This window comes from Pongo pygmaeus, chromosome 12 (genome assembly GCF_028885625.2).
Source record: "Pongo pygmaeus isolate AG05252 chromosome 12, NHGRI_mPonPyg2-v2.0_pri, whole genome shotgun sequence".
NCBI lineage: Eukaryota > Metazoa > Chordata > Mammalia > Primates > Hominidae > Pongo > Pongo pygmaeus.
In genome coordinates, this window is record NC_072385.2 from 32,459,472 (window position 1) to 32,486,540 (window position 27,069).

General features: G+C 44.8%; 1 protein-coding gene across 15 annotated transcripts in view; it reads right to left on the reverse strand.

Moving 5' to 3' along the window:
• RFX8 (regulatory factor X8) overlaps nucleotides 1-27,069 on the reverse strand; it is a 76,818-nt gene that overhangs the window by 15,011 nt on the left and 34,738 nt on the right. For 9 of the 15 annotated variants that reach the window (XM_063649274.1, XM_054474382.2, XM_063649273.1 and 6 more), the window contains 7 exons: nucleotides 16,325-16,388; nucleotides 9,719-9,829; nucleotides 9,045-9,122; nucleotides 6,196-6,309; nucleotides 4,869-5,019; nucleotides 2,200-2,258; nucleotides 265-421 (listed from right to left, as the gene is read on the reverse strand). In XM_063649274.1, coding sequence (XP_063505344.1) covers nucleotides 265-421; nucleotides 2,200-2,258; nucleotides 4,869-5,019; nucleotides 6,196-6,309; nucleotides 9,045-9,122; nucleotides 9,719-9,829; nucleotides 16,325-16,388 — 734 coding nt within the window. The remainder of the gene's footprint in view (nucleotides 1-264; nucleotides 422-2,199; nucleotides 2,259-4,868; nucleotides 5,020-6,195; nucleotides 6,310-9,044; nucleotides 9,123-9,718; nucleotides 9,830-16,324; nucleotides 16,389-27,069) is intronic. The other 6 variants (XM_063649277.1, XM_063649276.1, XM_063649275.1 and 3 more) reach the window with 3 other exon arrangements.

The following is a 27,069-nucleotide window of genomic DNA, read 5'->3' on the forward strand; positions in this document are numbered from 1 at the left end:
ATCTGATCGTTAATTAACTCAACTAACAGGTATCAGCACTGCTGCCCTGTCTGGCCCTGGGGTAGGTCCTGGGAGCACAGGGACAGGGCATTCCCTGGGGTGTTCATCACCCCACTACAGGAAGAGAACTGTGAGCAGGAAACTTAGAACATCGGAGTTATAAAGTTCTATCCCTATTAAGAAATTCATGAGTTAATGATGGCCATGCTAGCCCCAGATCTATGCCCAACATGCCAATAAAGCAAGCTGCAGAAGGAAGATTACATTTCATCTCTGGGTTGTTCTCCAGTTCATCTGCACCACTCCGGTCACTTGCCAGGGCTTTCTTAGAAGTAGCCAAAGTGCCTTGATTGATGATGGCCTGCAGATCTGACTTCAAAACACTGACACGCCTCTTACTTTTCAATACCATTCGCATAGTCTAAAGATAATGGGGAGGCATAATACTTAATTCAATCTTGTCATTTTATTTTTACCTAACTCTCCCCCAAATTGCCAAGATTTTTGTTGTGGGGGAGAAAGAAACATTGATGCGGGTATTACCCATTAAAAATGAATCTTAAACAAGAATGAAAAGGTTAAAATTGCACGCATTCTAGAACTGCCCTTCTGGAAGAAGAAAGAACGAATCTCTAGGAAGACGCGTTCAGGGCTGTCTGGCACTGCTGCTGCTGCTTCTCTGCACCACACTCACCCCACGCCCGAATGACTCTAGCGAGGGAACCCGGGGATTGAGCCTCTGCAAGGAAGGTGTAGGTAGAGCCTGCACTGATCCTGAGGGAGCGGCTGTGGGATTCGGAAGCTGGCTGTCCCTTCTTCATGGGAGCCTTGGCCGTAAGGAATTTGGCCTCTGGGAGGTGATATCCTCAGCTGTCAAATGGGGACAATCTAGTCCCCAACACTGTCCGACTGCCTGGGATGCACCTGGTGATCCTCACAGCAATCCTGTGAGAAGGCACGAGTTACCCCTCCCTTTTACAGAGGAGGACACTGAGGGCTCTTGGGGCGTGAAGTAACTTTCCTGAGGGAATGCCTTTCCTGCTCTAAGATAAGGCTTAGAGCAGGGACAGGTTTCAGAACCCACGCTTACTGCTCTGGTTATGTTGAGAGGAAGAGCGCACTGCCGGGTCATTTCCAGACCGACTGAGTCAGGACTGTGAGAGCCCTGGAGAACAGGACTGGCTGTGACTGGCAGTGGGACACAACCCCTCTGAGCTCAGAGTCTGGGGAGGGCTCTGCACTGGGAGGATGGGGCCCAGCTCAGGGTCATGGAAGCCACAGCTGGGATCCTGCCACTGGAGACTGATTTGGAGCAGGGTGATGGTCCCCAGGCCCTATCCTGATAGGGCACTCGCAGGATGTGAGAGAGGACTCCTGGTAGCCCATGAGCTGGGTGCCAGCATCATAGAATCTTTTCTTCAGCCCTTCTCAACCTTTCTCTAAATCACCCCAGGATTGAAAAGGTCAGAGCTGAAGTAACTGGCGGCCTGGCCACACTGAGTCCACGGGCCACACACACGGGAGAAGGGTGTGTCTGTCTGTCTGTCATAGGCCCTGTTACCTCTGACACTGGCACCTCTGTGTGGAGCCTCCCTCTGGCATCTTTTTATTTTTTTATTTTTTTGAGATGGAGTCTCGTTTTGTTGTTCAGGCTGGAGTACAGTGGCACAATCTTAGCTCACTGCAACCTCCATTTCCCAGGTTCAAAAGATTCTCCTGCCTCAGCCTCTTGAGTAGCTAGGACTCCAGGCACACACCACCATGCCCAGCTAGTTTTCGTTTTTTTTTTTTTTTTTTTTTTATAGAGACAGGGTTTTGCCATGTTGGCCAGGCTGGTCTCGAACTCCTGATGTCAAGTAATCTGCCTGCCTCGGACTCCCAAAGTGCCGCGATTACAGGTATAAGCCCCCCACGCCCAGCCATCGGCATCTTTTAAGTGTTGACCTGCTTTCCCTCCTGCCCTGAGAGAGCCAGAAGATTGGAGCCTTCCTGAGGATGGGTGGAAAGGGGGCAGGCTTCTAGCTTTGAGTCACGGGGGCCCACCTGGACTCCTCTGCTAGCGGCCAGGCAAGGCCACCCTGCCTGCCCTCTGCCCTCCAGATGGACAGAGCAACCACTCACTCTTAACAGGGACTTAGAGCTTTCACCTCTTTTCAGGAAACTGCTCTGTTCCCTCCTATCTGCTTGGCTGAAACCTACCTTAGCCATGTTGGAAAGGTACGTCTTTCTTCTTAGTCTTTTGACAAATAGAGTAACTTCTGTTAAGAACAATACACGTGGCCATTAATACAATAACTTGAAGTTCTCATGTGGGCAGTGGGGAAGAGAAGGTGCATGTTTGGGGTAGGAAGGCACAGCTGGCTAAACTTCAACTTCCCCACCCTGTGTCTGCTGGTCCTCTCTGAGTGGCTAGGAGACCCTGGCAGGGGACACTTGGCTGAAATGTCCTCATGTGCCAGAAAAGTTAAGTAACCCCAGCATCTGACATGCGTGCTACTATGATGTGAATGTTTATCTCCCACACCCCCAGTTTCATATGTTGAACCTCACCCCCGTTGTGATGGTGTTAGGAAGTGGAGCCTTGGGGAGGTGATGAGGCCCTGAGTGTGGAGTTCCCATGAAGAGCATTAGAGGCCCCAGAGTGACCCCTTGCCTCTTTCACCATGTGAAGACAAAGCAAAAAGACAGCCATCTGTGAACCAGTAAGCAGACCTTCCCCAGAAACCCATCTGCTGGTGCCTTGATCTTGGACTTCCCAGCCTCCAGAACTATAAGCAATATATTTCAGTTGTTTATATACTGCCACCTAGTTGGTGGCATTTTACTACAGCAGCCAGATTGGACTAAGACTGGTACGCAAAAGAGCACCCCCAACTTTCTCATCCTACAGTGCTTTCCTTGGAAAATAATCAAAGGAAAGGAAAGGATGAAAAGGGAACACATAGAAACAGGTGTTCTCTTCTTGAATGCATTCATTCATTTGACAAATATTTGGGAGAACACTCGTGCAGTGTTTGCTCAATAACTATTTGCTGGATGGCTGCTGAGCTGATGGACGGAAGAGGGCAGCCCTTCCCTACAAAGGGCTCATGCTCCAGAGGGTGGGTCACCAGATATGCAAACACATCCCAAAAGCAGGCTAGGTGCTCCTACGTGATGTGAGAGCACAAGGAAGAAAGGGAGGCTGTCTGGAAGAACGTACTGAGGAAAGCTTCACTGAGAAGGTGACATTTCATCTGGGCTTTGATGCGTAGGTAGGAGTTAGCCAGGAGTAATGGGGCAGAAGGCAGTCCAAGCAGAGAAAATGGCAGGAATAAGGGCCTTTTCTGGGGACAGCCTGTCTAGTGTTGCTGAAGAGCACTGTTGGGTCATGGGAGTCCCTTGGGAGATGGAGACAGGGATGGGGCCCGAGGCCAAACTGTGAATGACTGCAGAGCAGTGGAGGAGAGTGGGCCATCTGGGCATTGGGGGCCTGGGAAGGTTGGTAATTGATTAATTGCTGTTTTAGAATGATCACTGGGGGTGGAGGGGAGTGTGGCTGGGGAGGGGGGTGGAAGCAGGATGACCAACTAGGAAACTGCTGAAGTAGCCTACAGAGTGAAGAGACAGAGGCTTGAATTCGGGCAGATGTTAAAGGAGCACAGGAAAACTGGAGCGAGGCTCTGCTCCCCACTCCTTGGACCCCCTTTGCAGCAAGTCCCAGTCTCACCTTCTGCAACATCCCTAAAATTTCCAAGTGGGACAAACTGGATCAGGGCACCCAGCATTAGTAGTGAACACAGCTGGGGGAAGGGGTCGCGGGGAGTGGCGATTAGACATGGTCCTATGCTGTAGGCACTTTGAGAAGTCCCCTATCTGCACTACCTAGAAAATAATTGCAAAGGAAGCAAGACTTACAGAAATGTGAGGCAATAACTGGTGCCAGCTTGGTGACAAAATGGCCCTGAGCTGGCAAGAAGGGTGGGACCCCATAGGGAGTTTGAGAGCTGCAGGCAATGATAGCAAAACTGCACAAAGGCAAGAGGGAGAAAATGGGTATTTCCAGGATGATCTGACAGGGCATGGCAGGTGCGGGCTGGCCTTTGAAGGAACATGGAGATTCAGGGACACAAAGAGGACAGATTTATAGGGAACTGGACCAGCTGACAGAGCAGTTCAATCTCACGCTCGGAAACCACTGCAGGCCTTGAACAGATAAATAGCCTGGTGGGACTGCAGCCTGGCAGCCAGACAGAAGGGGAAAGCATTCTAGAAACTCAGCAGAGAGATGGTGCAATTCAGGTGTGAGAATGCCCTGGTGAATATCCACACCCAGAACACCTTGACCTGCCAAAAGTCCATGTTATTATTCAAAAGAGAAATAGCTTAAAAGGGTGTGGCTGGATCAGCACAAAAATCCATCACCAGCACTAAAAGCCAGAAACCCTGAGCAGGCTGGGCCTTCCGGACTGTAGCTGAGTGCATGGGGCAGCCGCTGAAAGCTACCACCCAGGGTGAAAGTCAGGTGCTTCATCTACACTTACAGAATTTATTTATTTATGTATTTCTTTACTTTAAAAACAGGGTCTTGCTCCATCACCCAGGCTGGAGTGCAGTGACATGATCATGGCTCACTGTAGCCTTGACCTCCTGGGCTCAAGTGATCCTCCCTCCTCAGCCTTCTGAGTAGCTAGGACCACAGGTATATGCCACCACACTCAGCTAATTTTGAAAACATTTTTGTAGAGACAGGATCTCACTATGTTGCCCAGGCTGGTCTCAAACTCCTGGGCTCAAGCGATCCTCCTGCCTTAGCCTTCCGAAGTGCTGGGATTACAGGCATGAGCCACTGCACCAGCCCAGAATTTATTTTTGTCATTGAAACCTACCTTTGAGTTTGGAGATCTGCAAGAGGGCTGGGACACCTTCCAAAGCACTAAGAAGCCACAGCTTAAATTTCTTACTAAATAACCGCACAGATTTCAGGTACTGAATAGAAACATCTTCCAAGAAGTCATGAAGGAGAACATCCTCAATTCCCTACAACAAAAGTATCAAGACACTATGATTCTGCTGATGGTGCAGGTGTGACTGAAGCTCACGCATGCCACAGGGACAGGGAGGGTCTCAAGAAGTCTGAGAGCAGGTCCCCACCCAGGTTGAGGGGGCAGCACCATGTAGCCTGGCCACTGCTTCCCATGCAGGATGTTAGGCTGGTGCAGCCACAGTTGGAATTTTTTTCCAATATTTTTATTTATTTATTTGAGACGGAGTCTTGTTCTGTCACCCAGGCTGGAGTGCAGTGGCATGATCTTGGCTCACTGCAACCTCCGCCTCCCGGGTTCAAGCGATTCCCCTACCTCAGCCTCCCAAGTAGCTGGGATTACAGGTGCATGCCACCACACCTGGTTAATTTTTTTGTATTTTTAGTAGAGATGGGGTTTCACCATCTTGGCCAGGCTGGTCTTGAACTCCTGACCCCATGATCCACCCACCTCAGCCTCCCAAAGTGCTGGGATTACAGGCATGAGCCACCGCTCCTGGCCTCAAATATTTTTAAAAGATTGATAACTGATTCAAATTTTTTTTAAAAAATCACACAATGCTGGCCAATACTAGGTGGGTCAAACCAAATATATTTCAGGGCTGAACCCAGCTTCTAGTTTTCAAACTTTGTGTTAAAAAGTTGGAAGTACTAGACGGTTTCCTTAAAAATAATAAAATAAAAGGTAAGGCTTGTGACTCACTGAAGGAGAACATCTTTTTAATCCAGAGAAGATGTAAACCTGACCCTCCAAATACAACCCTCCAAATACAATCACTTTAGAGATAGCGCTTCAACCAAAGCAAAGCAAAGCAAAGCAAAACGAAACAAAACAAAAGCCCTGGCAGTTAAGCATATTACAATTCCAATTATTCATTTTAGAATGTCTTCTTTTACAGAAATTCCCAGAGAAAGAACTTCGACTCAATTCGGACTTCACTGATATGGAACCAGAGGTTACTATGTGCTTTGGCTTTTGGTGTCCATGAGGTAATTCACAAAGGAAAACTGAGTGTTAGGCAGAGATCAGACGGCTCCTGGTCCATACACCCCACTATTCACTCCTCAGAGGACCATGGAGACTGCAGAGAGGTGGAGCTGTGGGTCCAAACCCAGCATTTGCTGCCAATTTCTGCAAAGGATATACTCTAGAGACTCACGCGTCCTCCTACCTTGTACAGCTGGACGTCGTAGCATTTAAAGAGCTGGCACACATCAGGCAATGACATCAGCATGACTGTGTCTTGCTGCAGAGACTTCCAGAAGGAAGTAAGCAAGTCCTCCACCTGGGGTAAGTAACAGAGCATATCGCCAAAACTCGTTTTCCACCTCCCAAGGCTAACCCCCTGCCACAGATACTTCCTTAGCCCCAGATGACAATGGGATGAATTTTGTTCCAGTGCATGTAAAGCTTTGCCTCTCAGCTTTTCCAAGCTGTATTTTGATAGAATTCTTTCCAACAACCCATCTGAGAGCACCTGCCAGTTGGATGGGATAATGTAGAACATTATTAATATTTTCTTGAGGCAGTTTCTAGAAGGGAAGCTGTTTCTGACCACAAGGGGGGCTCCAGTTGATTATACTAGGATGAGGACTGGGCCACAGGGCACAGCCCAGAGAGAATAAATGTTCATTGACTGACTGACTGCCTGCCTCAATCATTTTTCAGCTCAGAGAAAGGTGTGATAGTACTTAATCTAAGAGACCCCTCCTTGCCATCAAGTTAGAAGTCGCCTAACGACTGTGGAAGGAAAAGGAGACTGGCATGGTTCTACACAGGAGCCTTCTCTAAAGCCTTATGTGGACTACTTCGTGGCGGCTCCTCTTTTCTGTTTCTTCCCATGTTGACTTTTCAGTTTCCGTTCTTGAACCACGTGACCGATCTGTTTCGCCGCCAGTAAAGACTCTTGCCTGTTTGGGATTTCCACAGGCTCAGATACTGTGAGGCATCACAACCTTATCGTGTCTCCCCTGGTCCTGGCGCTAGGACCTGCCAGTGACGCCAGACAAGGCGCTGGCCCCATGCATCGGTTGTCATGGAAGTTAGGGTCAACTCCTGAATTACATGGCCACAGACGCTGATTTAAAATCCTGTTATCAAGGCATTAATTCTAGAGAGGACTTCTCCAAAGACACTCTGAAAAATACAACACAGGGTGTAGCAATCCCTTTTCTCTCAGGCTGGGAACCTTGGAGCAAGGAGCTTTGGGGAAGGGGGGTCTGGGTGGAACCACCACCACAGACTTGTCTCTGCCCACCCCTCACCACCCGCGTCCAAGTCACCAAACCCTGTTGCGATTGCCTCTGAAATATTTCTCTAACCTGCCCCTGTTCAATCTCTGATATCACTGTCACTGCCCCAGAACCGACCCTTGTCGCTTCTCACCTCAACTGTGACAAAACCTCCTCGCTGCCTCTCTGTTCCACGACGGCCAAGCCCTATTGTCACTGCTCCCCCACTGTCTTCTCAACAAGTCAGGAGTTCTTCCTGGGGCATCCGAGGCCCCTTCTAGCATCAGCCAACTTTCCCACCTCCCCTCTGGCTTCTCTTCTTTAGAAATAATAAAATCTAGGCTGGGCACGGTGGCTCACGGCTGTAATCCCAGCACTTTGGGAGGCTGAGGTGGGCAGATCACCTGAGGTCAGGAGTTTGAGACCAGCCTGGCCAGCATGGTAAAAACCCCGTCTCTACTAAAAATACAAAAAATTAGCCGGGCATAGTGGTGGGCGCCTGTGGTCCCAGCTACTCGGGAGGCTGAGGCAGGAGAATTGCTTGAACTCAGGAGGTGGAGGTTCAGTGAGCCGAGATCGCACCACTGAACTCCAGCCTGGGTGACAGAGCAAGACTACGTCTCAAAAAAAAAAAAAAAAAAAAAAAAGAAAGAAAGAAAAAAGAAAAGAAAAAAAGAAATAATAAAATATAGTCTTAGTGACCTTTTTGTCACATCATGTCCGTGAACATCATGCTGCCTTTACCTGCACCATGGGTTCTACCTGGAATCCCTCTCCTACCCCATTTTCTGTCTATTGCACCTCTGCCTTTCGTACTAGAGTCAGCAGCAACGTGGCCTGCTTTGGAAGCACTCCCTGGCCTTCTCTGTTACCCTTCTCTGGGCACCCAGAATAGTCTAATCATGCAGCTATTCTAGAACTTTCCACATTGCATCATATTTATTGGATAATATTGCTCCTTTCATTACCAAATACTAACTTCTCAAGCCTTATGGAGAATACTTTCCTAGTCCTGGTAACGTTGTCGGTCACAGGGTAGGAATTAAATACGTATTTGATGAGTAAGTGAAGAAGGAAAGGAATATGTCAGATATCCAGTGTGGATGGGTATTTGTAACATTGCATCAACAGGACGGGGCCATCCTGAAGACATCTTGGTCTCTCCCTCACTACAATGCTTTACACCAAGTAGGTAGTAAATGCGCTCGTGCTGAATGAACCTTATCACCCAAAGTTGAAGTGCTTAGAATATACTAAAGCATCAGGAAAAAATTCTCATTTGAATGTGCACTTGTTTCCTTGGATTTTCATCTCACACTGCAGAAGATGAAACTCAGAATAGCTGAAAGATTTATTCATGTTTTCCACAGCCATTTCTAGGATTAAATCCAATCGTGACAATACCCATGCCAGATCACTCAGCTGTGAAGTCCTGCTCCATCTTCAGCTAGCGCACATCAATAAAATGGCTCTTCGGCACCATTGAAAATTCCAGGGTGAATTTTATTACCAATACTTTATTCAAAATGAGCAGAATTAGGATCTAAAAAACAGCTGAATTTGTATTTAGAGCCTAAAGTTATCTGTATTAGCACCTTGGAGAATTTCCAACTGATTACACTGAACATCAATCTCACCTTCCAGAACTCAATGACTACAACATAGGCACATAGCATGTAAGCACTTCAGTGCAGTGGGTTACCACTGGACATCTGTTGATGGAGTCTCTTCAAATAAAAATGATTAATAAGGAGTCATAAATGCTTGTATTTTATAGATAAAACCCTACCCTCTCAAGTTCTTGGTTCCTCACATTTCGTAAAATGTCTCGACAATAGTTGCAGTATTCGTCAGCAAGGAAGGCCATCTAGGAAGAATATGGAAAATTATTTCAGCTTGTGGGCCTTTTCAAAAATGAACTGATCTTCACAGACTTTTCTGAAGCTCTCAGAGGCCGCTCTTGTTGCAATTCTCAAATGACAATAGCTGGGCCCTTCACTTGGGCCACAGCATTTTGTTTGTTTGTTTCTATAAACTAATGCAGACCTTATAGGCTGATAGTTCATGTAGCTTTAATTTCAATGTCATAACTCATATTTGCAGATTTATTCTACTACTACAAAGGCCACCAAACTTTGACACCTTTTTTTCTAAACTTCAATTTTCCCCTCCATAATCCCCAGCCCTAATTTCTAGAAAATCCATATATCTGTTCCTTTCTTTGTCTTGGGGAAGAGGCAGTCCCAGGGGGAGCCTTGCCATAGGATGTGATAAGGAACCCTGAACTTCCTGAGCACCATCAAACCAGGGAAGGCTGCTAAGGCTGCTGGTCCTCACGGGTCTGGCAAAGCCAAACATTATTCCATGTGACACAACCATGACCACAAGCACAAAAGGAAGCTATTTACTGCCCTAAGCATCACACAGCCTGAAAGGCTAATCTCCCCATGAGTGTAAACCTACCATATTACAGGAGTATTTCTTTGCCAGTTCTTGCTCCAAAAATGGACATCTCCCGAATTCAGACAAAGGGGATCCAACTGGGTCTGTCTTCATCGGTGAATGATCTTCACACTAAAAATCATTTGTGCAATGGATTATGTCTTAAAATACAATAATTTTTTGGCATATAAATCATCTTATGATCATGCTACTCTAAGTTAGTATTTTGTATAACCTTTTAGCCACACCTCTGCACACATTACTGATTCCAGCAACTTTCCTCTCATATTTTACTCCAAATGCTGCTAGTTTTTGTCAATAATTCTATGAACGATGGACATCAGGGAAGGGATAGGATTTAATGTATTACCAAATGTATCTGTCTTGGGATCATCCATTTACAAATCCTCTATAGCAATGTACAATAAGACTATTATCTATGAATTATTTAATATCACAATGCACTTCTACAACCCTTGTCCATGTAATTGTTCCTCCTTGAAATGAAATCATACCTTGTTTGGGTCATCCTGCCTATATCATAACAACGGTTGGTTGTATGAGAAATCTCAGGGCCATTGCCAACAAGGAAAATGAGGAGCATGGACTTTCCTTTAGAAGAGCCAATTACAGGCCCAGGCATGGTGGCTCATGCCTATAATCCCAGCACTTTGGGAGGCTGAGGTGAGTGGATCACTTGAAGTCAGTAGTTCAAGACCAGCCTAGCCAACATGGTGAAACCCCGTCTCTACTAAAAATACAAAAATTAGCTGGGTGTGGTGGCGGACACTTGTAATCCCAGCTATTCGGGAGGCTGAAGTGGATGAATTGCTTGAGCCCGGGAAATGGAGGTTGCAGTGAGCCAAGATTGCACCACTGCACTGTAGCCTGGGCGACAAAGAGCAAAACTCCATCTCAAAAAAAAAAAAAAAAAAGAACCAATTACAGGATGGGAAGGAGGAAGAAAGGTGGCATGGCAGAAAGCAAGTGCAACATTCCTCCCTGCCTCCCTGTGTCACTCATGCTGCTGTCCCCTCTGGGCATGGGGAGGCATGAGGGCTCCTCCTGGTCTGAATAAAGGGTATCAATTTTATTTGAAATGATTTCTTCAGCGTTGTCATAGACTGCTTTTAAATAATTTCACTTACAATAAAGTAGGATGAAAGAATTCCTCCAAGTTGAAAATTGAGCGGCCAACCCTGCTACGCCAGACTGTGACTTTTCATTCTCTCAAACTTCATGACCCGCTCTCTGACCCTATAGTTCCAAGGTCAGCATTCCATCCTTAGCCTGCCCAGTCCTTACGCACCCTAAGCCTCACTAAGCTACTCACTTATAGAATTGCTTCTGTGGGTTTTGGTAGGTTCCTGTCTATAAGACATGTGAGGGCAGGGCAGCTTCTCTAACCACCTGTGCCCACCCTTTACAGGAGGAGTGAGCTCAGCCACCATCCCACACAGTGCTGCACACACTGGAAACAGGCACCACTGTGTTTTCCTCCTCTCCGATGCCCCAGTGTCAACCAGTACTGCACTGAGGATCACGGAAGTTTAGAGAGCATGCTTAACTGTCCTCTCAGTGCCCTAAAGTCTGTACTTCATAACTCTGTTGTGATTCTGAACCTCTTTAAGAATCTGATGAAAGCAACTGACCCTCTCCCTGGAGAAAATGCATACTATGCACACAATATTATGAAGATGCCATGTTAAAACTTCCCCCATTAATACTGTTGGAATGATGTAGGGGTATAGATGTCTAAATAAATACATAAAGCAGGAACGCAGAGGTGACAGCTCAAAGGAGTCTCTATTGGGTGCTGTCTAAGCCTCATTCACACCACACTTTAGAATATTGGCTTTATTCGGAGTCATCAGAAGATGGGTCTTCTTGACATTTATGCAGCCAACAGACACATGAAAAAATGCTCATTATCACTGGTCATCAGAGAAATGCAAATCAAAACCACAATGAGATACCATCTCACACCAGTTAGAATGGTGATCATTAAAAAGTCAGGAAACAACAGGTGCTGGAGAGGATGTGGAGAAATAGGAATGCTTTTACACTGTTGGTGGAGTGTAAACTAGTTCAACCATTGTGAAAGACAGTGTGGCATTTCCTCAAGGATCTAGAACCAGAAATACCATTTGACCCAGCAATCCCATTACTGGGTATATACCCAAAGGATTATAAATCATGCTGCTATAAAGACACATGCACACATATGTTTATTGCGGCACTATTCACAATAGCAAAGACTTGGAACCAACCTAAATGTCCATCAATGATAGACTGGATAAAGAAAATGTGGCACATATACACCATGGAATACTATGCAGCCATAAAAAGGATGAGTTAACGTCCTTTGTAGTGACATGGATGAAGCTGGAAACCATCATTCTGATGAAACTATCACAAGGACAGAAAACCAAACACTGCATGTTCTCACTCATAGGTGGGAATTGAACAATCAGAACACTTGGACACAGGATGGGGAACATCACACACTGGGGCCTGTCAGGGGGTGGGGGGCTGGGGAAGGGATAGCATTAGGAGAAATACCTAATGTAAATGACGAGTTGATGGGTGCAGCAAACCAACATGGCACATGTATACCTGTGTAACAAACCTGCACATTGTGCACATGTACCCTATAACTTAAAGTATAATTAAATAAATAATAATTTGAAACAGAAAAAAAAAAGAAGGTGGGTTTTCTTGTATGTAGGTATGGATGATGCTCAAGTTGATCATATTGAAGGATGGAGCTATTCCATGAAGCTCATTGGCCTGATCATAGGTGTTCTGTTAGAGAACTGAGGAATCCTCAATTTTAACTCTGGGCTAACCTCTCATAATGCAAGACCCCAACTGCATCCATATTTTCCAGAGCACTCACACCCTGGTTATGTCAATGTTCTCTGGGTGTTACTGCTGGTATTCCCAAAGCAGCATTCTCAAGCACATCAGAATCCCTTGGGGCCCTTGAGATCCATGTTCCTAGGCCTCTAGTGAATCTGATGAGACAAGAACTCTAGACGTGTAACCAGCTTCCCTACTGAGCCTTCTGCATGCCCATGCTGAGAACTGCAGCTTTAGGCAGACAGTTCTTTGTTGAATGCTACAGAAATCTCTACATTTCACCATGGCATATACAACACAGTTTCACCTGTTCAGAAGAAAACATCTGACAATGTACTGTTAAGATATTCAATAAACAATTACAAGGAAAATATAAAAGTGTTTTATTACACAACATAATGAAGAGCAAATTCATGATTTCCTGAAGTCAATTCCCTGAGGTCTCTTCCTCCATAGACATAACTTATAGGCATAATCCTTTCATTAAAAACTGTGAAAAGAATTGTTCTTTCACAAACAATATTTTTAAAATCATAAATTGAAATATTTCCTTTACAACATAAACAACCGGAAATCTAAAGTAAAAGTAGAGTACAGACCACTAAAGTGTGGATCCCTGCAGGAGATTCTCTACAGCAGAAGGCATTCAGGAAGCATGCTGAGGAATTCCAGTGCGTAAACAATAATTCGGCAAAGCAAAGAAGGGGATGGAGAGAAGTTGATCAATGGGTACAAACAGACAGTCAGAAGAAATGAGACCTAGGCTTTGATCAATCTAGTAGAGTGACTATAGTTCACAAAAATCTATTTGATATTTTCAAATACCCAGATGAGAATCATTTGGCTGCCTCCAGATAAAGAAAAGATACCTGTTTAAGGCAATAAGTATCCCAATTATACTGATTTGATCTTTACACAGTATAGAAATGTATCAAAATATCATGTGTATCCAGAAAATATATACGTCTATTATATATCAGTCTTTAAAAATCCACCAACTTTTAAATAATAACTGTGTTGAGTGTGGTGGCTCATGCTTGTAATCCCAGAACTTTTGGAGGCTGAGGCAGGAGGATTGCCTCGGGCCAGGAGTTCATGACCAACATGGGCAACATAGTAAGAGCCTGTCTCTACAAAAAATTAAAAAAAAAAAACAAAACAAAAACATTTCTGGGCATGGTGACATACGCCTGGAGTCCTAGCTACTCAGGAGGCTGAGGTGAGAGGATGCCTTGAGCCCAGAAGTTGGAGGCTCCAGTGAGCTGTGATCGTGCCACTGCTCTCCAACCTGGGCAAAAGAGCAAGACCTCGTCTCTAAAAAATAAAATAAATAAATAAATACTGCATAATGACAAATATGTATAAACAAAAGCTATATCTAAAAAATGACAAAGAAAAAAATGAGAAATTCTACATGGATTCTTTAGGTATATTAAATGCAGTTTGAGATTTTCAATAGACCCAAGAAATGTCATTGGAGTTACATGCTACCATTCATCTACTCATTCTTTAGTGAGCGTGCACTAGGTGTCAGCCCCTGGGAGTCTGATGTGTGACACCTTCCCACCATCACCTGCTCCATCAGGCACCATCTGCCTCCCCTGGGTTACTCCATCAATTCTCCTGAATGCCTTTGATCCTTCCTGCATCCTTGAAGACACTGTTCCCAGAATTATCACCCCCCAAAGCAAATGTATCCTGTTACTCTCCTTCTGAAGATGCCTCGATGGTGCCCCATGGTCTCCTGGGTCAAATCCAAGTTCTCTGCCTAGCATTGACAAGCTCTGTGCCCTCTGGTCCTCTCCACCCACCTTGCCCAGTGCGCTGCTCCCCAGCATATGCACGCTGGCTTCCACACACGTTTGTCATCACCTCCCGGCTCCAATGCAGGCTACACCCTCAAAATGAACACCCTCCTAAGCGAGGAGCCGGTGACCCCCTTCAGGACTAGCTCAGGGATAATATGACAGGCAGAATCAGGCCCCTCCACCCCAAAAATGTCCACGTCCTAATCCCTGGAACCTATGAATATGTTCCCTTGCATGGCAAAGGGACCTTGCAGATGTGATTAATGTTAAGGACCTTGAGATGGGAGGGTTTCCTGCCTTATCCAAGTGGCCTCATGTCATCACAAAGGTGCTTTAGAAAGGGCCACCTTTCCCAGCTGCAGGGAGCCAGACAGACTGCAGCATGAGAAGGGTCTGGCCTGTCTTTGCTGGCTTTGAAGATGGGGCGGAGGCCATGAGCCAAGGAACGGGAGTGACCTCTAGAAGCTGGAAAAGGGAAGGAATGGATTCTTCCCTAGAATGTCCAGAAGGAACACAGCTCTGCCAACACGTTGATCTTAGTCTGGTAAGAATGGGGTTGAAATTATGACTTCCAGGGCTGTATGACAACAAATTTGTGTTGTTTTCAGTCACTGACTTTGTGCTAATTTGTCACAACAGTAGGAACCGCACTCTTGAGTGCAGCCCTCTCTAATCACTCTTGCCTCCATAGCCCCTCTCCTCCACCCCCAATTTGGAGTTCCCAAACCACCCATGGCCTGCACTGCCCACTCGACGTGGTACCCATTGTTCCACGTCTATCTTAGCTTCCCAACTACAAAACTGTGTCCTACTTAAGTAGAGGGACTTTGTTTGGTTTTAGCTGTTTTTTCACAACCCATTCAGCCCTCAAGAGGGCTGGTCACTAAACACGTTTATAAACGGTTATCTGTTCAATGGCACTTGTCAACAAGACAGTAGCTGTTATGGACACAATGTTGGTATCCCCACCGCCCCCCGCTGGGTCATATGTTAAAACCCTAATCCTGGCTGAGCGTGGTGGCTCACTCCTGTAATCCCAGCATTTTGGGAGGCCGAGGGGGGCAGATCGCTTGGGGTCAGGAGTTTGAGACCAGCCTGGCCAGCTTAGTGAAACCCTGTCTCCACGAAAAATAAGAAAATTAGCCAGCGTGGTTGCGGGCGCCTGTAATCCCAACTACTTGGGAGGCTGAGGCAGGAGAATCGCTTGAACCAGCCTGGGCAACAGAACGAGATTCCATCTCAAAACAGCAACAACAACAACAAAAAACCTCTAATCCCAACATTACGGTATTTGGAGGTGGGGCCTCTGGGAGGTAATTAGGTCACAAAAGTGGAGCTCTCATGAATGAGATTAGTGCTTGCTCCCTCTCTTTTCACCACGTGAGACACAATGAGGAGTCATCTGCAGCCTGAAAGAGGGCCCTCCCATAACCTGGCCATGCTGGCACCTGGGACTTCCAGCCTCTGTAACTGTGAGAAATAAATGTTTGTTGTTGAAGCCATCCTGTCAATGGTAATTTGCAGCTCGCACTAAGACAGTATCCAAGTACTATCATATCGTTTTGGCCCACTAAAATAAAATCAACTCATGATGTCATACATTAGTTATTCATAGTTCTGGTGTCCTAATTCAGAGCTGTAACTGTAATAGGGAGACACTTCAGACACATTTATTGCCAACAGCCTATATATCCTTTTTAATTTTAGCTGAAGAAACACAGTTAAGCAGGGAATGTGCAGCCAAACAGTAGGTTCCTTAAGGACAGAGACTATGTCTGTCTTGGCACAGCATGTGGAAAGTGGTGGGCACTGAACATTTATGGCCAGATGGGTGAATGGATAGGAGCTACCTAGAGTAAGAACATTACACACAGAAAAACAGCTGGATCGAATTAAGCAATCACTGGTATTGCTAGGTCTGGGTCTACTATAGTAAATCTATTTGATTAACACTCACTGTTGCTTCTTGTTGGATAATGCTGTTATAATTAGTAGATTTTTCAAAGGCAATGGCATCTCCACTGTGAAGGAACAGAAAACAGAGAAGTAATTTTAGCAAGACACCTGTCTCTGAGCAGAAGCACGAAGTTTCTTTTGCAGCAAGATTATTTGTTTAGGGGTATAACTTTTATTGAAAAACCCTCTGCTATGTTTCTGTCCACAAATGGTAATGATCACAAGCTTGGGGCTTTAAAAAATCCATTTCTGTAACTGGGACAACCACGCATTTATTTTTAAAGGTATATTCCTTTCAGAAGCAAGAATATGATATCATCATGGGTAGAATTCGCTCCTGTGGGAAAAGAAAAATCATCATGAACGTGAATTCTTATTACTTTTTTATTTTGGTGCATTTTAAATAATCGATACAGAAATGATAACATCCTCTGAGTTGATGGATGTAGAAGAACACCTTTACAGAACAAAGAAACTGGTAATTAATAATAGAGATGTAAATTTCATTTCACCATGCCTCTTGGATTCATATAAGATAATGGAGAAGTTTATACATAATGGAGAACAGACTCGGTCCTATCTATGCAGTACAGTGCATTTTTTCTTTAATCATGGGCATTCGAGAAGCTGTGAGCCCAGTTCACTTGCACCAGGGAATGTCCATTCTCAAGATGCCAGAGGTGGTGGTGTCTCCTCCCACTTCCCTGTCACTCAGCCCCAGAGTTATGGCTGAGCCAAGGGCAGACATGACTTCGGTGGGTCCGTCCACTCCAAGTCAGCACACATCCTCATGCCTGATGGTTTCAGCTCTACCTGAACATAAAAAAGAGAAGAGGAAGCCAGCAGCCTCTTGCTGTGCTTCTGGAAGCCAGGCAATGGTCATCCAGGTAAGGAGGACCTGGGAGGAGGTGGGAGTCAGAGGGGAGGTAGAGGAAAATGGCTTTCCTTCCAAATAGGATGGTTCTACATCCTCCCCAGCCTCTTGAAAGCCCCAGGGGCTCTCTTCTGAAGGTTTGGGTCAGTCCACTCTCCAAACCAAGTCATAGAAAACTGGGCAGAATGCTTGATACCCATCTGATAAATGTTTCCACATAATGTTTTATTTCAAAACAGGGCACACAGATTCAGGGTCTGGACACAAACCCACTAGAAAGGCACTCTTCATCTTTTAATAAGAGTTGTTATCAAAATAGAAATTTTGCTGTGGACTTTCCAGTGGCTGCAGGACACAGCACCTGTTCAACCTGAAAGGGTATATGGATAAGCCCTGCACATGCACATAGGGTGATGGGCAATGCTAGAGGAGCCAAAGGCAAAGAATTTGGAGTGTCTTAGGAATTCCATTTGTCATGTGTTATGGACTGAGTTGCCTTCTCCTCAAATTCCTATGTTGAAGCCCTAGCCCTCTATGTGACTGTATTTGTAAATAAGATCTTTAAGGAGATAATTAAGGTTAAATGAGGTCATAAGAATAGGGCCTTAATCCAATCCAGGACTGGTGTCCTTATAAGAAGACACCAGAGAACTTGCTCTCTTTCTCTCTCTCTCCATGTGAACAAAGAAAAGAACATGTGAAGACACGGTGAGAAGGCGGCTAACTGCAAGCCAGGAAGAGAGCCCTCACCAGAAACCAAATTTTGGGGTACCTTGATCTTGGACTTCCAGCCTCCAGAACTGTGAGAAAATAAATTTCTGTTGCTTAAGCCACCCAGTCGGTGGTATTTTGTTATGACAGCCCAAGAGAATGCATCACATCTCAATGATATCTTGGGTAGGTGTGACAATTATGCAGTTTCTTCAGGTAAAATTTATAAACAGCCCATTGCCACAGATTCTGGGACATTATAGCAACAAAAACAACAAATAATAAATCAAACTTAGAATAAAGACTAGAATGAAATAAGACAGAAGAAAATATCAGAAGTGAAATTTCACTAAATAAAGGGCTAATAGAAAAGAAATTTAATCAGCAAAATATGGTCATCACTCTTTAGAGATGTCTAAAAATTACTTGTGAGACTTTCTTCAACTAAATTGGAGGAAGGGCAATTTCTCCCCAATTCCATGTTGTGTCAGCATGCTACTCCTAATACGTTTTCTTTGGAAAATGAATGCAAGACCACAATATGAATACACTGAGTTCCATCCATCCATCCATTCATCCATCCGCCCATCCATCCATCCAACCAACCATCCATCCATCCATCCATCATCAATCCATCTCTCATTCATTCATCAGTGCCTACTGAATGTCAGGCATTGTGCCAGGCCTTGGTGGATATAGCTGTGATCCAGGGAGACAAGGTCTGTTTTCACAGAGGTTATACCCTACTGGGGAGGAAAAATGTCACACAAATAATCACTAATCACAAAGATGTTGAGTGAGGGTTATGACAACTGAAGTGTTGGGTGCTAGGAAAACGTACATCAGGGGGCCATCCTATTCTCTTGTTAGTCCAACAGCGCACATCTCTTGTCAATTGGCAGCTTGATGAGCTCAGGAGAGCTGCATTTGTGATCAGTTAGCCTGATCTGGTTGGTGTTCATCACATCACCATATAAGGATAGCTTATTAAACAATTTTGAATGGTGACATTGATCCTCATGGGGCATTCCTATAGATACTCAGAAACAGATATTTCAAAGCTAGAATGTCTGGTTTCAGACTTAAAGGAATGACAAGGAAAACTCTCAACTTTATCACTCATCCCTCTCCCTCCACCCTGACTCTGGGAGCTTTGGACTAATGAGTAATGCTCATTATGACTGAGTAATGTTCTCAATTATTTTGAGTTCCTAAATGATACTCCCAAGTTTCTGCCTCTGTTCAATGCAGAATATGGGCTTAATTCAACAGCAATCGAAAAGAAGGTTGCATCAACCTCCTCATCTTTATAGGGAAGCCTGAAGGGACCTGCCTGCCATGTAGGGGTCTGTGTATAGCAGGAATCCTCACAGGGAGAGCTATGTTACTTTTTAGCATTTAATTGGGAGACTTTATGCATCAACCTAATGGTGAGAAAGAGAAAATATTTCAACCTCATGGAGAGATGGGGTCATTTATGAAAAAGTCCCCATCTCTACCTGGCCGGACAAAGACATTCGTTTGTTCAAATGAATGGCAAGGCTGTCTCTTTCCACCTCTGGAATGTCCTAATTTAAGAGACTGGCTCACAACACGGGTCAACATGTAGGTTTAATGAGATCATATTTATTTTCTAAAATCACCTAGTTTCTGAGGCTTCTGCAAACAAAGAACCACAAAAATATTCAAGTGACAGGGGGATTAGGAGGCAATAACATTGTTGGGCTACAAGGCAGGTGAGCAGAGTTGCAGGAGACCAGCAAGTGGGGATTCATGAGGGTCTAAGTTCAGGTTACCAGCACCCTGAGAGTCTGGCAGATTCAGAAGAGTGAACAATGCAGGCATTGCTGGGCTTTCATCTGGCAGGCAAGGCTGGACTAGGCTAGAGAGGGAGGTTGAGGTAGACCAGCGCTCCACCAGGGTGCAGTTCCCCACATGGGACTGCCACCCAAGAGCAGGCGCAGGGAGCGTGAGGCCAGAGCAGGCTTGGAGGTGGCTGTTTCAGACAGAAGCCCTGCGTGCCCACCGGGACAGCTTTGTGTCTTTGGGCTCACTGCCCCCTGCATCATTTCCAGAGTGTGGCTCTGAGTCAGGCCTTTGGGACATTTATCAGGCTGTGATCAAAAGCACAGTCATTGCTAAAATACAGCGCCAAGGAAACCACACACAACATCCAGAGCTGGCCTTGTTGTGAAGGAAGGGCTTCCAGTCCAAAAGGCGTCTTCTCCACTTGCTCTCCGAGGCCTGTGATGCTTTAGCAATGCCAAATCATCGAGTCAGAGAAAAACAACAGAGCACAAGGCAGATCGTGACACAGCAGTGACTCCCAGGCGAGTCCATCCTCAGGTCATTTGCATTCCTTGGGAGCTGCCCCCCTTAGTGACTGCTCCTCAGGGCCCAGGCCAACCCTGGTCCAAGATGTTAGGATTTAATAACCACTGGAGGGAAGGGCAGGGTCAGCTGGGGATGGAGGGAGAAGAGCCCAGATGGGGAAGACTGGGGAGGGAGAAGGGCTGAGAATTCCTGCAGCACAATGGAACGGGCCTCCTAGTTCAGCTCTGCAGCTAGCTGGCTATATTGCTTTAAGCAAGTCACATGAAGTGCCAGGGCCTCAATTTTGCACCCTGTAAAGGGAAGGATTGGGATTTGGTGACCCCCCCTCAAGACCTTTTCCAGCTCTCACTGGAACATGGGGACTCAGAGGTCCCCCAGGTCTTACACAATGGTCTGAAGGTTCCTTCTGGGCTTCATGCAGGGACAATGGAGGTGGGCCTGGTTTCTTCTGGGCACCAGCAAATTGTCCACTTTACTCAGTACAGTGAAGTCACAGACTGAGAACCACGTTTTACTTTAATTTTTATGATCAATTTGTCTAAAAAATGTCAGGCATAGAGAGGACTGAGACACAATTATATAGCACATAACTCATCTTCTTTCTTTAATTTTTCCCATAAAGTCTTTCAAATGTAGTGTTAGCTTAATATGCTCTTTGGCATTAACTTTTTTTAGTCTAACTACAATTTGCATTTACATTCTCAGGTTTTGACATCATTTGTCATTAGTCCAGACTTTCATTGACATCATTTTGGCATCATAAATTGCCCTCGCAAATCACCCTAACCAGTGGTGAAACAACTTGAAGCAATTACAAAGGTAAGAGGATAAAAATGTAATAAAACCTAATTCATGTACCATACTTGTTCTGTGTCAGATTTCAGAGCAAAGGCGCTTCATCTTCCAATCATTAAAGGCTCTCATCGTAACTCTTCCTCAAAGCACATGAAGTAATTATTTTGGTTTTGATTAAGAGAAGATATCTTTGACTTGATGAATATTTTTACATATGTTAAAATAGTAAATATATATATATTCACATTGAGACATATGTCATTACAATTTTGAAAAACTAATGTAATTTTGATTATACTAATAATATGAATCATTAAAATACACTCAGCACTTACTCATCCTAAATGTTTTACTTGTTTTACCCTAGTTCTCATGAACACCTGTTAGGAAGGTAGATAAGAATTATCCCCAACTTGCAGATGAAGAAGGACAAACAGAATTCACAGAGCTGGAGACCTCACTCTGACTTCAGAGTAGAATATTACCTATTCTATGATTCTGTCTTTTAAGAGGGAATCACGTGTGTGACAAAAAAAATAATGTACACAAGAAGCAAAAAGTAAGACATCAATTTTTTGAAACTGAAAATTAACAAGAACAATCTTCCTTTAAAATCTGGTCTTGTGTGTGTTGGGGTTTAGTTGTTTTCTGCATTGGGGCCATTATTGTTATATTACTTAACTGTATCCTGACCCATTCGATTTTATGAACACCTTAATTGCAAAATGATGACCGAGGGGGAGACCTGTGGAAGTGCGGGAAGTATAAGACATCCACGTTCACCTTCTTGAGGCAAAACTCAGCCACTGGGGGTCAAGCTTCACTGGCAGACAGCAAATAACACGTTGCATTGCACGGGCGTCTGTCTGTTGGAGATGGGCAAGTGAGCGATAAAATGATACAGTTCCCGATGTGAGAGGTATTCAGAGCCGTACCTCCTTTTAAAACCTTTCCCAAGCAAGGAAGGGTGCAGTCTAGACTGTTATTCTCCACACATGTGTTTTAATCTGCCAGACAGCAACCAGGTACCACATATTTTTTAGCATTAGCAAGTTCTAACCAGCCTTGAAAACCACAGGGTGGACAAGGCCAAAAAGCGGGTTGCAACTTGGACACCTTATTAGTACCTGAGAGGGAGGCCCTCTGGGGTTCATCGGAGGCCTTGTGGGGGGCCCTGGCCCCAGGAAGACTCAGCCCCAACTCTCAGCCCCTCCAGGGGCCTTGGCTGCACACACAGAAGGAAAACAGGCTCCTGCTTGGGGCTGGAGAGACCCCTCTGAAAGAACCACTGGTGTCTGACATCACCAGGCTGTGGTACCACCGCCGCCGGCTCCCTGTGAACCCGCTCGCCCTCAGCGCGGTGAAGCCTGGAAGACGAACCTCTCCCTCTTCTGTTCCACCGTCTGCACAGTCGCTGTGGACCCGCGGCCCTGCATTCCCCAGGCTCAGACCCACCAGGCAGCCCCCCTGAGCTCATGGCTGGCAAAAGAACAAAGGCGTGGAAGAACAAAGGCACGGCGTGTTGAAGGCACAGTTTTAGAAGCTTTTTAAAGGCCTTTAACAAGCCGAGTTGAAAAAGCTGACGTGGTGAGAGAGGAAAGTGTGTGTGTTTCGGGAGGGATGAGGGCGAGGCTGTTTCCACATATCCCCAAGGGAAACCTGAGCCTCCCAATGGCTGATTGCAGACTTTACATGACATAGAATGGGGATTCATGTTTGGAAAATGACAACAAATTTATCCTTGAAACAAAACCCAGGGATTTTGCCTAAGAGGTGGAGAATAAAGGTTAATTACACAGAGCTGTTTCTCCAGATGTGATATAATACACGCACATATACACACGTACACACACATACACACACACGTTCTCCACTCCCCTGTTCCCCTAGACAATAATAAAGTATTTTATACTTTGGCCTGGATCCTTCCATGAATTTCTGAGTCAGCAATTATTCCCAGGTCCAAACCTCAATCTGGTTGCCAACTAAACGGGATTGGAATCTGGGGAGGCCATTCTGCCCTGATAGGGGAGCAGGAAGGGAGGGGGAATGTGCTGGACTTTGTGAAGTGGTCTTGTTCGTGTGGCACACATTGCACATTTATGGTCATTTTCATTTAAAAAAATAGCCTCAAGCTGTTCATTTGTTTTAAAAATCAAACCTTGGTCTCTCCTTGGTGAGGACAGATGCTGCCTCTGCATTTTTCAGCACGATTCACCACAATCCCTATCCCACCCCAGTGAAAACGAACGCCCCCACCTGCTGCTCAGCCACCTCTCCAGGTGTCCAGTTAAGTGGACCACCAGCGCCCTGGTTCCCAGCTCTGTCACGACCCTCCTGCTGCATCTGTGGGCACCCTCTTCTCCCCTCCCCAGCAGATGGGTGTGGAGGGAGGAGCGGGATATGCAGGTTCAGGGACCTGGGAATCAGAATTCCTAAACTTACGGGGCTTAGGGGGCAATATGGAAGCAATAGAGAGGAGATAAGGGCTTATCTTGAGACTACATTTATTTTAATTAGATTCTGTGCTTCTTTGGAGTACTTGGTGGTAGTGAGAGAAGTTGCCCCTTTGCTACAATCCTGGTTCATGGCCAAATCTCTCTAAGACAATGCTCTTATTGGTGTTTCCATTTCTTTCCTTAACACAAGGTCCAGAAAGAAGAGATAAAGACGAATGAGATGCCCTTGAACAGCCTGCGCACAGCTCGGTGACTCTGAGAACTGATTTGGGAGAGCTTGTATGTTCTACTCTAAGATGGTCCTAGCAAGGCGTGCTCTTTTTAACCACCCTCACCCCCAACCAAAATGAAATTCCAGTTCCTCCCTTAGGCAAATATTAGTAGGAGAGTTTTTGCAAATCACTCCACAATTGCTGCACACATAGAGAAATGGCTGCTTCACCCAGGCATAAAACATTGGGGGAAAGACCAATATACTCATCGTAGGTTTGCTAGAGGGCTCGCTTCTGGGTTTTAAAGACAATAGAGATCACATCCGTAAAAGCCTTGTGTGAGAACGCACCCTGTGCACACACAGCTGCACACTGTGGGGACTGACCACCTCCAGGTGGGCAGCACTCTGGTCCTCTGTTGGCCGCTGACCTCCCTCTGCTAAGGAGCCCTGCTCTGGTTCTGTTAAAGGCAACGATGCCTGTGTGTCCAGAGGAAAAGCAACTGTGTGCACGGATGGAAATGCCAGGAGAGTGCTTTGAAAGAAAGGAAGGAGTCGCACTCCAACTGTGAGAAGAGAGAATGGGTGTCAGCGGAAGAAACCCTGAGACCTCGGACCCCCAAGAAATGGGCAGGAAAGGGCTGTGGGGTACTTCATGGGGCCTGTCATGATGTCATTTCCTGAATTATAGGATTCTGCTTGATTTATCATTTTTAATTGAAATTCTTATGAAGATAATTGTAGATTTACATGCAGTTGTAAGAAATAATTCAGGCTGGGTGCAGTGGCTCACGCCTGTAATCTCAGCACTTTGGGAGGTTGAGGCAGGAGCATCACTTGAGCCCAGCAGTTGCCCAGCCTGGACAACATAGTAAGACCCATCTCCTACAAAAAAAATAAAAATAATTAGACAAGTGCAGTGGCTCCCAACTGTTGCCAGCTACTTGGGAGACTGAGGCAGGAGGATCCCTTGAGGCCGGGAGTTCAAGACCAATGTGGGCAACACAACAAGACCCTGTCTCCACAAAAAAACAAAACAAAAAAATAGCTAGGTATGATGGTGCCTGCCTGTGATCTCAGCTACTCGGGAGGCTGAGGTGGAAGGATCACTTGAGCCTAAGTGGCCAAGGCTGTAGTGAGCCGTGATTATGCCATGTCACCACACTCCAGCCTGGGCGACAGATGTTTCAAAAAAAAGAAAAGAAAAAAAGGAAAAAAAGAGAAAGGAAGACAAAAGAAAAGAAAGAAGGAAGGAAGGAAAGAAATTATTCAGAGAGATCTCTTTTACACCCTGCTTAGCTTCCCCCAATGGTTATATTTTGCAAAAACTATGGTAAAATATCACAACCCAGATACTGACGTTGATACACTCTGCTGATCTTAAATTTCCCAAGTTTTACTTAAACTCATTTGTGTGTATATTTATCTCTAGACAATTGTATCACCTGTGCAGGTTCATGTATCCACCACCACAAACAACCACATTCATCTCTTGCTTTACCCACCCCTACGTCATTTCAAAATATTTTATAAATGGACTCATATGCTATATAATTTTTTGGGATTGGAGTTTTTTCCACTTGGCAAAATTCCCTAGAGATTCATTCAAGTTGTGTGTCAATAGTTTGTTCCTCTTTTTTTTTAATTTTTAATTTTTGTGTGTACATAGTAGGTGTATATATTTATGGGGTTCATGAGATATTTTGATATAGGCAATGTGTAATAATCACATCGGGATAAATGGGGTATCCATCACTTCAAGCATTTATCCTTTGTGTTACAAACAATACCATTATACTTTTATTTTTTAATATACAATTAAATTATTATTGACTATCGTCACCTGTTGTGCTAGTGAATATTAGATCTTATTCATTATTTATGTTGTTGCCAATGACAGGATCTCATTCTATTTTACAGCTGAATAGTACTCCACTGTGTATATGTACCAAATTTTCTTTATCCATTCATCAGTTGATGGACACTTAGATTGCTTCCAAGTAATAGTTTATTCCTCTTTATTGTTGAGTAGTGTTCCACACTATGGATGGATCATAGTTTATTTACAGTCACCTATTGAAGGACATCTAGGCTGATTCCAGTTTTGGGCTATTACACATAAACTTGCTATGAATGTTTGTATGCAAGTTTCTGTGTGGCTATAAGTTCTCACGCCTCTGGAATAAATGCCCAAGGTGCAGTTGCTGGTTTGGATGGTAAATTGTATGTTTGGTTTAATGAGAAACTGCCAAACTGTATTTCAGAGTGGCTAGACCATTTTACCTTCCCATTGTGTGAGTGACCTAGCTTCTCTACATCCTTGCTGGCATTGGGTACTGTCACTATTTTTTATTTTAGTCAATCTGGTAGGTGAGTAGTGATATCTCATTGTGGTTTTATGTTTTATTTATTTATTTCTTTTTGAGACGGAGTTTCGCTCTTGTTGCCAGGCTGGAGTGCAATGGCGTAATCTAGGCTCACTGCAACCTCCGCCTCCTAGGTTCAAGCGATTCTCTTGGCTCAGCCTCCTGAGCAGCTGGGATTACAGGCACCTGCCATCATGCCCGGCTAATTTTTTGTATTTTTAGTAGAGACAGGGTTTCACCGTGTTGGTCAGGCTGGTCTTGAACTCCTGACCTCAGGTGATCCGCCTGCCTCAGTCTCCCAAAGCGCTGGGATTACAGGTGTGAGCCACCACGCCCCGCCTCTTTGTGGTTTTAATTTGTATTTCCACAGTGACTAATGGACTGAGTGTCCCTTCATGTGCATATTTACAATTGCTTTATCATATGTTTATGTCTTTTGCCCATTTTCTAATTGGATTGTTTGTTTCTTTTACTGTTGAGTTTTGAGCCTTCTTTCTATATTCTAGATACTAGTCCTTGGTCAGTTATGTGGTTTGCAAATGTTTTCCTCCCATTTGTAGCTTGTCTTTCCCTCCTCTTCACATGGGCTTTCTGAGAGCAAAAGTTTTGATTTTGATGTGGTCCAACTTTACATTTTCTTTTTATGGATCATACTTCTGGTGTCTGGTCTGAGAACTTTTTGTGTGCAAGTCCCAATGATTTTGTCCAAGGTTTTTAAAGTTTAATATTATGCTTTAAGTCTACAATCCATTTTGAGTTAATTTTCATATACATTGTGAAGATTAGACTGAGGTTCATTTTTTTTTTTTTTGCCTGTGGTTTTCTAATTGTTCCAGCACCATTTGTTGAAAGCAGCCCCTTTCATTGAATTAATTTTGTACTCTTGTCAAAAATCAGTGGAACGTATTTGAGTAGATTTTTTTTTTTTTTTTTTTTGAGATGGGGTTTCACTTTTGTCACCCAGGCTGCAGTTCAATGACACAATCTCGGCTTACT